Raw genomic sequence first — 12,425 nt, forward strand, 5'->3', positions numbered from 1 at the left:
GAGTCCCGTCATTTTTCGTCCAGCGGAGATCGGTCGATCGGACAGGATAAAAGATTTGTCGGCTGTGGGTAATATTTCTGCGTGTATTGCCGATCGTACAATTTTCAGAGGGAGACTGTCTCTAGCTTTGGTTGGACATAACTTTCGTACTATTGCTGTCAGGGGCAGAACATTGGCTGATCTGTTCTTTTACTACTTTATTTGGTCGGAATGGTTAGTGGCAGGTTGGGAGATGGGAAAGTCCGATCGGATCTTTGCATCTATGACCAGCTTAAGTTGATACATTTCTTATTTTTGTCCCTGCTGAGCAGAATCTCTGGATTTCATTACAGGCAGCTGTTAGACTTGATAAAATAGTTGCTATTACAGGTATAGGATCCCTTATCCGGAAAACCGATATCCAGAAAAGCTACGGAATGGCTGTCTCCCATAGACTCCATTTTATCCAAATAATCCAAATTTTTAAAAATGATTTCCTTTTTCTCTGTAATAATAAAACAGTAGCTTGTACTTGATCCCAACTAAGATATAATTAATCCTTATTGGAAGCAAAACCAGCTTATTGGGTTTATTTAATGTTTAAATGAATTTCTAGTAGACTTAAGGCATGAAGACCCAAATATCCGGAAAACCCCAGCTCCCGAGCATTCTGGATAACAGGTCCCATACCTGTACTCCACAGATGCTGCTGAGAAATGTATCAACTAAATGTTGCAAAATTGTAACAGTTTAGAGTCTGCACCTGAATAACTGAGCTGCCAGACTCAAACACCAGAGACAGGGGGGTATATTTATCAAAGAGTGAAGTTAATAGTGAAGTTCCGCCAGTCTCCATTCATTTCTATGGAACTTTCACCCATTGATAAATACGCCTTTCAAAATCCCATAAAAATGAATTGAGAGCTGCGGAATTTCACTCTAGTGGCGGAACTTCACTCTATGATAAATTTACCCCAGGGACTTTAACTTAGCTAACTTTGAACTTGGATTTTGTAAAAACAGTAAAAAAAATATGTATAGTGATTGAAAAAAGTCTATATCTGGGGAAAAATCTGAAAACAAATGAAAAAAGTGTTTGGAAGGTGAACAATCCCTATAAGGTATAGAGATCCCAATTATGGAAAAACCCCTTATCCAAAGACCCTGAGCATTCTGGATAACAGGTCCCATACGTGTACGTACGTACGTACAGCAATTTGGTAGTGAATTATTTCCTCTGTTAATATGAATACAGATTTTTCATTATTGATATAAGGTTTAACTTAATTTTAGAAAATAAAAATAAGGTGTTTAAAAGGTGGACAATTTTCTACACACACAATGACACATTATGATGCAGTTATTCGCATAAAAATCTAATAAGCAGCCATTCTATAGGGTTTAATGTCTTAGGGCTATTCCACACGGGGAGATAGCCTTGCGTTTGCGGCGACAAAGCGCCGCGCCAGTCGCCGCGACCGGCGCAGGCGACAGTTTTGTATGGGCGCCTATGTAAAAACGCCTGTGCTAACCACACGAGGCGATGCGCTTTTCAACAGTCGCCTGAAAATGCCTCGCCAGGCTTTTTCAGGCGACTGTTGAAAAGCGCATCGCCTCGTGTGGTTAGCACAGGCGTTTTTACATAGGCGCCCATACAAAACTGTCGCCTGCGCCGGTCGCGGCGACTGGCGCGGCGCTTTGTCGCCGCGACCGCAAACGCAGGGCTATCTCCCCGTGTGGACTAGCCCTTAGGGTCACGGCACACAGGCAGATTCAGGGAGATTAGTCGACTGGCAACAAATCTCCTCTTCTTAGGGCCGACAAATCTCCCCGAACTGCCTTCCGTCGGCTAAAACGTAAATCGCCGGCAGGATGGCACTCGGAAACGATTAGTTTTCCGAAGTCGCCCCAAGTTTCCTCAAGGCGACTTCAGAAAACAATTTTAAGGGGTAGTTCACTTTAAGTATGTTTTACAATGGCTAGTTCAAAGCAAAATTTTCAACCGATATTCATTTTTTATATTTTGTTAATTATAGTATTTGTCTTCTTTTGATTATTTCCAGCTTTAGAATGAGGGGTCACTGACCCCAGCAGCGAAAAAAAGATTTCCCTGTGAGGCTAGAAATTGTACTGTTATTTTCTATGGCTTATTGTTCTATTCAGGGCTCAATTCTGACTCATATTCCAGTTTTTTATTCAAACCACTGCCTGGTTGCTAGTGTAATATAAACCAAAGTTCTAAACTGGAGAGCTGCTGAACAAAACAGCTAAATCATTAAAAACCACAAAAATACTAAAAGGTGAACAGCCCCTTGTTTAAACAATAGCCACCCTCTGGCAAGGCATTCGTTTGGATACGCATTAGTAATAACACGTAAAATAACGTAAATCAGTGAACAAATAAATGAAATACCTGCGGCTTCTAATAAAGCTTCTAGACGTGCCTGTGTCTCTGGATCAACAGTTCTAAAGTCTGTTCCTTCAGCAGCAGTAGATAGAAAGAGTTCAGAAGCAGTTTTAAGCACTGGATTGTCCAAGTCCTCTTGGTCCAAAATAAATGACTCAACCTAATTAAAAATAAAAATGTAGACTGAGAACAAATGTGAACAAAAATTAACCTTTCACTACCAGAAACATGTATGAATCAGAAGGAAACAAAATGTTTTTACCTTACACAGTTGGCCATAAACAGAGGTTTTTGAACAAGAGTAAAGGTACATCTACTAAATTTCCAACAAAACAAGTTTAATGGTCTATGCCAGGGATCCCCAACCTTTCAAACCCGTGAGCAACATTCAGAAGTAAAAGTAGTTGGGGGGCAACACTAGCATGAAAAATAATCTTGAGGTGCCAAATAAGGGCTGTGATTGGCCATTTAGTAGCCCCTATGTGGATTGTCAACCTACATTGAGACTCTGTTTGGAAGTACACCTAGTTTTTATGCAGCCAAAACTTGCCTCCAAGCCTGGAATTCAAAAACAAGCTCCTGCTTTGAGGCCACTGGGAGCAACATCAAAGGGGTAGGAGAGCAACCTGTTGCTTTTTGGGATTGATTATACCTGTGGATGGAAAAAATCAAAATGCGAAAATCCGGCATCTCAGACCTGCCGAGGTTGTATATAAGTCAATGGGAGAAGCCTCGAAGATATCCTGATCTGCTCTGGGTTTCGCACAATAGTCCAAAGATTTTGTGGTTTTCGGGTGGAAAATCCGAAATATCTGTACGATTCAAATTTTCAAAAGTCTTTTTTAGATTTTTCCTATTTTTTTCTGAAGGCTTTTGTGGATCAAAGGCTTTTGTGGAGTCATTAGCAGGGTAGGTGGTTCTTCACAGTGAGGACAGTGAGGTTGTGGAATGCACTGCTGGGTGATGTTGTGATGGCTGATTCTGTTAATGCCTTTAAGAGTGGCTTGGATGATTTCTTGGACAGACATAATATTCAAGGCTATTGTGATACTAAACTCTATAGTTAGTATAGATATGGGTATATATAATTAATGCGTGTGTATACAGGAGTCATTGTCAGTGAGTGTATGTAGGGATGCTTGGTTTCATTTGGAGGGGTTGAACTTGATGGACTTTGGTCTTTTTTCAACCCAATTTAACTATGTAAGATAGTCGACAGCTCTGGTTCCCATATTGTCATGCTGAATTTCTATGTTGGTATATAGTCTCCAGTGTTTATGAGGGAGATTGTCCCATATGAACAGCACTGGTCTGGTTCTTTGCCTGGTTTTGGAATCACTATAATGAAGGCTTCACTAAATGAGAAGGGGGGAGGGAGCCAGATTTAAAGCGAACTTTGAGGGTGGTCAATAGATGGGGAGCCAATTGATTTGCCAGGGCATTCTATGAGTTAGATGGAAGGCCGTCTATACTTGGAGTTTTGTTGAATGTAAGGGAAGCTATAGGTTCTTTAACTTTTTCAATAGTTATAGGTTGATTGAGAGAGGCCTTATCGCATGGGTGTAGGGTAGGGATGGTTATAAGGGGAGGTGGAGTTGTTGAAGTGGGGCAATTTAGATTTGTATAGATCTTGGTAGTATGTTGAAGATTCCTCCACTATGAGTTTCGGGACAGTGACCGTTACCCCCATCTGTCCTCTTTATGGACGGTATTGTCGTGGTAGGGCATTGTGTTTTTGCAAAGTATGCCAACAATCGCTCATTATTAGCTACCATTTCAAAGTACCTCTGTCATTGAAAGAGGAATACTTTCTTTCTTAGGAGGGTATTCTGATGTTCTAGGGTGCTACGTTTCTATAGCAAGAATGAATACGTCTCTGGGTTCCACTAGGAGGGCTTCTAACTGCCTTGGATGTATCCCACGTGACTTGAGACTCAATAGTTTGCATATCCCTCAGAGTTGGCTGTCAGTTCTAGGTTACAGGTGAATGCAAATTTACTTGTGACTGTAGTTAAGGATCTTCTAACAGAACTTTAGTCAAGACCTCTAACAAAATTGTGGACCTCCACAAATCCAGTTCCTTCTTAGCAAGAGATTTCCAAAAAGGTCCTACAATCACCTGTACTAACAATTATACAACCATATAAAAAATTTGAGACCAGGCATTGTTCAGGAAGAAGGCTCAAATAAATGCCCATGGACAAACAAACTGTTCTTTTCTGAAAGGTCCAACTAAACCCCATAGCAACAACAACAACAACAACAAAAAAATGGTGAAGGAGATTGAAGCATTAGGCACCAAAGTATCAACATCTACCACTAAGAGTACTGCACGGTCATGGCCTGAAAGGCTTTTGTACAAGTATAAACCCCCAAGCAATGCCAAGAATTAAAAATCCAGATTGAAGTTTGCAAATAATCAGCAGAACAAAAACCTTATATTTTGGAGGAGAGTTCCCTGGTAAGATGAAACAAAACTAAAATGGTTTGGCTATAACAATCAACGATACATATGGTGAAAGAAGGGTGAAGCTTCAAAGTTGAGACTTTTGATACAGTGCCCAATAAATATTTACGTTTTAAACAAAGGTCTAATGCTGTTTCACGGATATAAGACTGGCTATGCTGTTTCACGGATATAAGACTGGCTGAAGGATCATCTACAGAGCGTGGTTGTCAACAATACATTAAATACTCTCTGTATTAGGTTCAATAATGGCTTGAGAGAACGCACTGTAAGCAATGTATATGTTTGTAAGCAATGTATATGTTTGGTGATGACACAAAGCTATGCAGGCCAATTAATTCCATCCAGTATGTTATTCTTGGCCCATGAAATTCAATGTTAATATACGAAGAGTTATGCACCTGGGATGTTTAAATATGCAAGTTATTTATGCCTCTTATGGGACTAAATAAGGCAAATCTATGATGAAGAAGGTCATACAAGTATTTGCAAATAGTAAACCAAGATGTAGGAAGCAATGCCAGTCAGCAGTAGGTGGATACTCTCCTGTATTAAAAGAAGTATAGATTCACAGAAAGCAATAGTAAGGCCCCATATCTAGAAGTTAGGAAAGAGAGAACAAGTAACTGATCTGATAGGGTATAAAAGGTCTCAGTTATGGGGAAATAGATAGATTGGGATTGTTTATACTGGAAAACAGACACTTAAAGGGAGAGATGATAATTATGTATAAATATAAAAGACCATGCAATATACCTACTAGTGATTTGCGGGTCAACAAAAACTCCTCCACCCTCACCCAGTGCATTCCCCTCTTTATATACCTGTGCGAGTATATAAAAAGCCACCCACAGAGGCGTAAGTAGGGCAGAAAAAGGCCACGGGTAGGGAAAACAGAGGCTAACGTTTTTGGGCTGCAACGCACATCACTAACACCAACATCACTGAACTTATGTTCAACAAGGATGTCACCCGCCTATTAATGTTTTACACAAATATAAACCATCCAGCACATACTCTGATAAGCAGTTACATTTTCAGTCTGTTTACATTCTCTGCACTCCTGAAACAATGTTACAAACTCAGTTCTTGGGTTGAGAACAAAGTCTATTCAGCTTCTTAAACCACAATTACGTTATGTGAGAAGAAGTAAGTATACTTCATGGCAATTTTGACTTCATCAAGTTTTCTTCAATTAGATTCTAGTGCACCAGATCATGGGCAAATGTTTTGCACATTGTTGGAGAGGATCTTGGAGGAACCCGTCTTATTTAAACCTCAGGCATTTCGTTGGGATTGCTCTTTGTTGTTGAAGTGTGTGGAATAACCATTCCCAAATTAAGAGAGGCCATTAGAAGGAAGGTTATAGGTTCCTTTGGGTCTGAGAAGCAATTGGCAAACAACTGAACATCAACCATTCCACTGCCCAGGAGATCATCTAGACCTAAAAGAAACCACCAACTTGCTGGGCCTGGCCATCAAAGCAAGTTCAGGCTGATAGCAGAACATAAGATGCTGAAAGAAGGAAGGCTCCAAGAACACCAGAATGATCATGGGACCTACAGGTAGCTCTTGCCACTACTGATGTCAATGAGCATGAGTCTACCATTAAAAAGAGGTCCTACAAATTAAATCTACATGGGATGTTTGCCAAGAGAAAACCTTTGCTGTCTAGGAAGAACATCAGGCCAAGAAAGGAGTGTTCATCAAAAATACTTGACAAATTACTTTTTTTTACAGCGAGAGCTCTGAAGCTATAGAATTTTCCCCACTAGAGTTGTACTGGCAGATACATTATACTACTGTATTTAAAAAAAAAAAAAAAAAAAAAGGCTGTAATGATAGATAGTGAAAAAATCCAGTTCTTCATGCAAAGCTGATTCAGGGACAATTGCCCTCTTGGAGTCAGAAAAGAAATCTTTCTACCCTGGGGCAAATTGGAGAGGCTAAAGATTTTTTTTTTTGTTTTGCTTTTCTCTGATCAACTAGCAGTTAGGCAGGTTTCAGTTCAGACAACTGAGGGACATGGTGGTAAAACATGTAAATCCCATAATAGCCAGAAAGTGCAAGAGAAGGCAATTTTCGTTGCCAACACCATTCAAATGTTTTACTGCTGCAGACACAGACATCAGTACAATGGTGTTTTCTGAGGTCTACCAAGTGCCTTTTCTGGATCAGGAGTCATCTGAGGAGGTTCCTGCAATGTTGCCCCCCAGCAGAGCCAGAGAGGGTCTGGGGGGGGTGCTGCATCCCTAGAGCAGAGAACACAATTGCACTCTTTCGCATTAGAAGAGCTGTACTCACAAACGGTATAGTAAAATCAGAATTTAAGCGAAGCAAAAAGCCAAAAATTGTTCTACTTTTCTACAAGAAAAGGGCAGCTCATAGCTCACTATAACAGTGCCCCAAGTCATTCTGAAGCTTTACCAGGGGTCTGTGGTAAACAATAATAATCACTGGCAGGTGACAATTGTTAGCCCCCAAGTGATTAATATATAAACAATAAGGCATACTCCTTAAGTGGCCACGCGCATGTGGCTTACAGCTGCCAACTCAGACCCTCCAGACCAAGTCTGCAACTTATTGGCAGGTGTATGGGCCTACCGGTGGGCCAGCCAAATAAAGCTGAAAAAGGAGAAAAGGCACAGGATATTCAGCAGATAACTGATAAGTTATGTAGTATTCAATGGGATTCATCAGAACTTATCGGTTCGGTATTCGGCCACATCTTTCACCAAGGATTCAGGGATTCAGCTGAATCCCAAATAGTGGATTCGGTGCATCCCTAGTCCTTTTGAACCATTAGCACTCCAATGAGATAAATCCGATATGGCCCTGCACGTGGGTAGCCAAAACAGGCCCAGATCCTCCAGCTTTATTCTTGAAGTGGCAATCGTTTCTAACCACTACTCCAATATTTCCATCCACTCAGGAATCACTATGCCTGCGTGGTTTAAAAAGAATGGTGTTATGGTGAGATTGTATATGATATAAATTATTGCCAAGAATAAAAAGAAAAATAGAGAGTTCACCTGATTGCTTATATATGGATCACAATTGGCTCTATGCTGCGGGGACTAATTACGAATGCATCTCTAGATGATTATGGGGCTATGTAGCAGGGACAGATTAATACACAGGCTTCTTTAGTCTATAGCCTATGGGGCCAGTGCGATCAGGGGCCTCTCTTTTGCGAATGATAATTTCTGTTTTCAGAAAAATGCTACCTTTTGATAAAGGTATTAACCCTTCTTAATTCAATATGTTGAGGTATGCAGGGCACCAGCAACATCTGCGTATAGTCATTTTAATCCCATTTCCTAAAGGTGGCCATACACCATAAGATCCGCTCGTTTGGCAAGGTCGCCAAACGAGTGGATCTTAACCCAATATGCCCACTAACGGCTGGGCAATATCAGATGAGGCCGAACGATCGGATTACAATACTACGAACGGGCTCCGACGTGTCGCAGGACCGCATCAACTAGCTGATGCGGTCCTGGATTGTATGAAAAATCAAACTTGACCAATCAATATCCGGCCAATTTTTGGCCTGATATCGATCGGGAGGAACAGTCGGGAGCCCGCACACATGGGCAGATAAGCTACCGAATCGGTCTAAAGGACCAATATCAGCAGCTTTAATCTGCCCGTGTATGGCCACCTTTAACCAAAGAATTTAACCTACAGACCATGAATTACCATGTGATTTAAGGGGGAACTTTTGCATCCCTTGATGCTTGCAGACCTAGCCCCTGATAAACAAGACCAGTTGGGTTAAAGGAACACTAACACCAAAAAATGAAAGTGTTTTAAAGCAAGGAAAATATCATGTAGTGTTGCCCTGCACTGGTATAACTGATGTGTTTGCTTCAGAAACACTACTATAGTTCATATAAACAAACTGCTGTGTAGCAATGGTGGAAATTGAAAAAATGCTATATGACAGGTTAAATAGTGGATAACAGATAACACCATTATGTTCTACAGAGCTTATCTGCTGTGTAACCTGAGCCTTTTCTACTTTGAATGGCTGCCGCCATTGCTACACAAGAGATTATTTATAGAAACCACAGTTATGTTTCTAAAGCAAAAACACCAGTTTTACCAGTGCAGGGCAACGCTACATTATATTTGTATTAATTTAAAACACTTATTTTTTTTTTTAATGTTACTGTTGCTTTAATAACATTTCCTCCTACAACAATGAAGAAATAATGACATGGAAATCTCTAATTAAGCCTACACCAATGTGATGCTCATTTGAAGGCAATCATTTTTACATCATCTACTTCCTGTCAAGAAGGGAAATGTGCTTTTCATTAGAATTTAGGGGTGACATCCCCTAGCCTACTTTGGGTTCTGTCGTGAGTTGCAGTTCAACACCTGGCATTTCCATAGCAGATATAGGCAGCCATAGGGTTGCCAGGTTGGCGGGTTTCCAGCCAAATTGGGCTACTCTAAAGCCCAGGCGGGTTTTGAAAGTACAAACTAGCCAAGGAACCAATTTGGGCTACTTTATGGGCCTTTGGCTGGTTTGTACTTTGGAAACCAGCCAAAGTTTTTTCTTGCTCTAATGTGCCAAGCCTGTTTCTCCCAATGCGTGTTGGGAAATGTAGTTTTTGTTTAACCATTTGCCGACTGACAAGTTTAATGTAAGACTACAATACCAAGCATGCAATGGGACTGACTTCTGTAGAAGCTGGGAGTTACCAGATTTTGGACTTTGTACTCCAGTTAGGGTTGCCACCTGGCCTGTACTTTACCGGCCTGGCCGGTAAAAATGATGCTTGATGTCAATGTTACGAATAGGAAAAAGCGGCAAGAATATAGGAAGGCCGGTATTTTTTTCCAGGAAAGGTGGCGACCCTAACCCAGTCTTCCATCACGTCAGGCCAGGACTGGCAATCTGTGGGTTCTGGCAAATGCCAGAGGGGCTGCTATAAGGTCCCATAGAAAGTCAGTATTTAGTGGGCTGTTGGGGCTGTTTGGGCCTCTATGTGGGCTGATTGGGCCTCTGTGTAACTGAAATGCCAGGGCCTATTTATTTCTCAGCCCAGACCTGCGTCACGTTTAAACATTCTCGCGTTTTCTGGTGACTTTCCTCAATTTCCTGGGCCCCCCTGTGTAGTTACGTCCCTGGTAGCGGGCGAATCTGTCCCATTTTGCTTCATGGAAAAATCTGTGAAACTGAAAATTCGAAAAAAGATGTATTTTCACCTATATTCATTTTTTTTAGACAGTTTTTTACTGCACAGATTGTTGCTCTTTTTTTCTTGGGCTACTTTTAGGGTAGGACTACACGGACTTTTGGGCACCATCCGTCGCGCTGCGACAAAACGCATGCAACGGAAATAAGGTAAGAGATAGAAATATCGGACGAAGTCGCAGCGTTGATCCGACGCGACTGTCGGATGCATCTGCATCGCTTCCATCAAGGGTGTAATAAAAAAAAAAAAAAGACGAGATATAAAAGAGAGAAACTAAACTTTTATCCGCTTACTGCGCCGAATTCCAAAACATTAACTCCTCAAAACCAGACATCTGAACTAATCTCCTAGAACTGCCTCCCCTGCCTTCCTACGGGCTAAAAATGTAAATCGCTGACGCAATTCGTTTTCCCGAGGTCGCTCCATGCTGCCTCATGAGGAAACTTCAGGCAACTTTGGAAAACGAATTGCGCCAGGTGCCATCCCACCAGCAACTTACATTCAACCCGGTGGGAAGGCTACTTTATGGGCCTTTGGCTGGTTTGTACTTTGGAAACCAGACAGTTTTTTCTGTTTTGCATGTTGGGTAATGTTGTTTTTGTTTAACAATTTGTCAACGGACAAGTTTAATGCAAGACTACAATACCCAGCATGCAATGGGACCGGCTTATGTAGAAGTCGGGAGTTACCAGATTTTGGCCTCTGTACTCCAGTTAGGCTTGCCACCTGGCCTTGCCGGTAAAAATTATGCTTGATGCCAATGTTAATAGGAAAAAACGGCAAGAATATAGGAAGGCAGATTCAAGGAGATTAGTCGCCCCGAAGAAGAGATTTGTCGCCGGGCAACTAATCTCCCCGAACTGCCTTGAATGGATGGGATGGAACTCAGCGCGATTCGTTTTCCAGAGGTTGCCTCACGAGGAAACTTCGGGCGACTTCGGAAAACGAATTTCACCGAGTGCCATTTACATTTTAGCCAGTAGGAAGGCAGTTCAGGGAGATTAGTCGCCCGAAGCAAAGGAGATTTGTCGCAACTAATCTCCTTGTGTGTCCTGACCCCCAAGTGCCTCTTGGCTAGTTGTTGGGCTGCTTTTGTAGGCGAAAATTAGACCTGGCGACCCTGGGCAGCCAACACGCCCCCATTTCAGTCAGTCGGTTTCCCTGTCAGCGCCGAACGGCAACAGCGACAATAATCGCAATAAAAATGTTTATTTTTTTCCCCTTTGACGACATCGCCGTAGCCTGGGTGTGTTCTGCGCAGAACCTGATCTACTTTCTGTCGCCATGTGAGAACTGGGAGTTTCTAAAATAGGACTGGTCTGCGGGCGGAACAGGCCGAAGTGAGAGGGCCCAGGAGACTGCCCCACACACACAGGCGCAACGTGAAGAACTCGGCTGAGCCGCAGCACAAACTCACAGGCGACTTTAGTTCCCATGAAGTTATTACCTCAGACACTTCGTCGTCGTCACTGCCAGTTCCGGAGGAGAGCACAGCGGCAGCGGCGGCCAACCGAAAATCCAGCCTCTCGTTTCCAGTCGACGCGCCCCCAAACAGTCGAACCTTGGCAGCGGCGGAGAGTCCGAGCCCGGCTTCACTTCCGAGTCCCAGTTCCGTGACTGGAGAGCGCGGAGTTACCGAGTCGATCTCATCTTCAAATCCTTCCGTGAGCATGTCCGTCCCGGTCACAGCATTCTGCATCGCTTCCGTCAAGCGTGTAAAAAAAAAAAAGACCCGAGATCTAAAAAGAGCGAAACGAAACTTTTATCCGCTTACTGCGCCGAATTCCAAAACATGAACTGCTCAAAAGCAGACATCTGAAGTCATTAAAAAAAATCAGCTAAGCAACCCGTTTCCTAGCCATTAACTTCTTGTAAACTACCTTGCTTCTGCGCAACGCCCGCCCACAAATATATCTTTCTTTGCACTATTGGTGGGACGAAGATGAAGCCGATCTGCCGTTGGTGCTTTGTGCCGTCAATCGCCCTACGTCATGCGCATTTTCTGTCAAGCTGCGTTGGCTGCACACGCAAGCTTCGGTCACCGCCCCTCTCCGAGAAAAGCTGACCGCTGAATGGCCTTTCTTACTGTCAGTCACATGACACCTTAAGTTCATTTGCGTTGGGACGGTATTATTAAGGCTATAATACTGCAGGAATTAGCGCTTGCGAATAATTTAAAGAATGCTTACACAATGGATCGTGTTTGTATGTCTTTAATGAGTGTTAGACTTGGCCTGTCGCTATTAGATTGGCACCTGTCAGGTGTCACTGACTTCTTCCCAGCGGCAGCTCACATGACCAAATAGGGGGAGAGGAAGTGCTCTTTGCTCCCCTGCAGGGTTGGCGGGTTTCCAGCCAAATT

The 12,425-nt window shown here is 42.5% G+C and overlaps 1 protein-coding gene across 2 annotated transcripts in view; it reads right to left on the bottom strand.

Annotated features, from left to right (window-relative positions):
* The window catches only part of ankhd1.S (ankyrin repeat and KH domain containing 1 S homeolog), a 75,950-nt gene extending 63,941 nt beyond the window's left edge, over positions 1–12,009 (bottom strand). For both annotated transcript variants that reach the window (XM_041588761.1, XM_041588760.1), the window contains exons 1-2: positions 11,511–12,009; positions 2,393–2,546 (exon numbers count right to left, since the gene is read on the bottom strand). In XM_041588761.1, the coding sequence (XP_041444695.1) occupies positions 2,393–2,546; positions 11,511–11,762 (406 nt within the window). In that variant the 5' untranslated portion in view covers positions 11,763–12,009. The remainder of the gene's footprint in view (positions 1–2,392; positions 2,547–11,510) is intronic.
* Between the last annotated feature and the right edge of the window lie 416 nt (positions 12,010–12,425).

This window comes from Xenopus laevis, chromosome 3S (genome assembly GCF_017654675.1).
Source record: "Xenopus laevis strain J_2021 chromosome 3S, Xenopus_laevis_v10.1, whole genome shotgun sequence".
NCBI lineage: Eukaryota > Metazoa > Chordata > Amphibia > Anura > Pipidae > Xenopus > Xenopus laevis.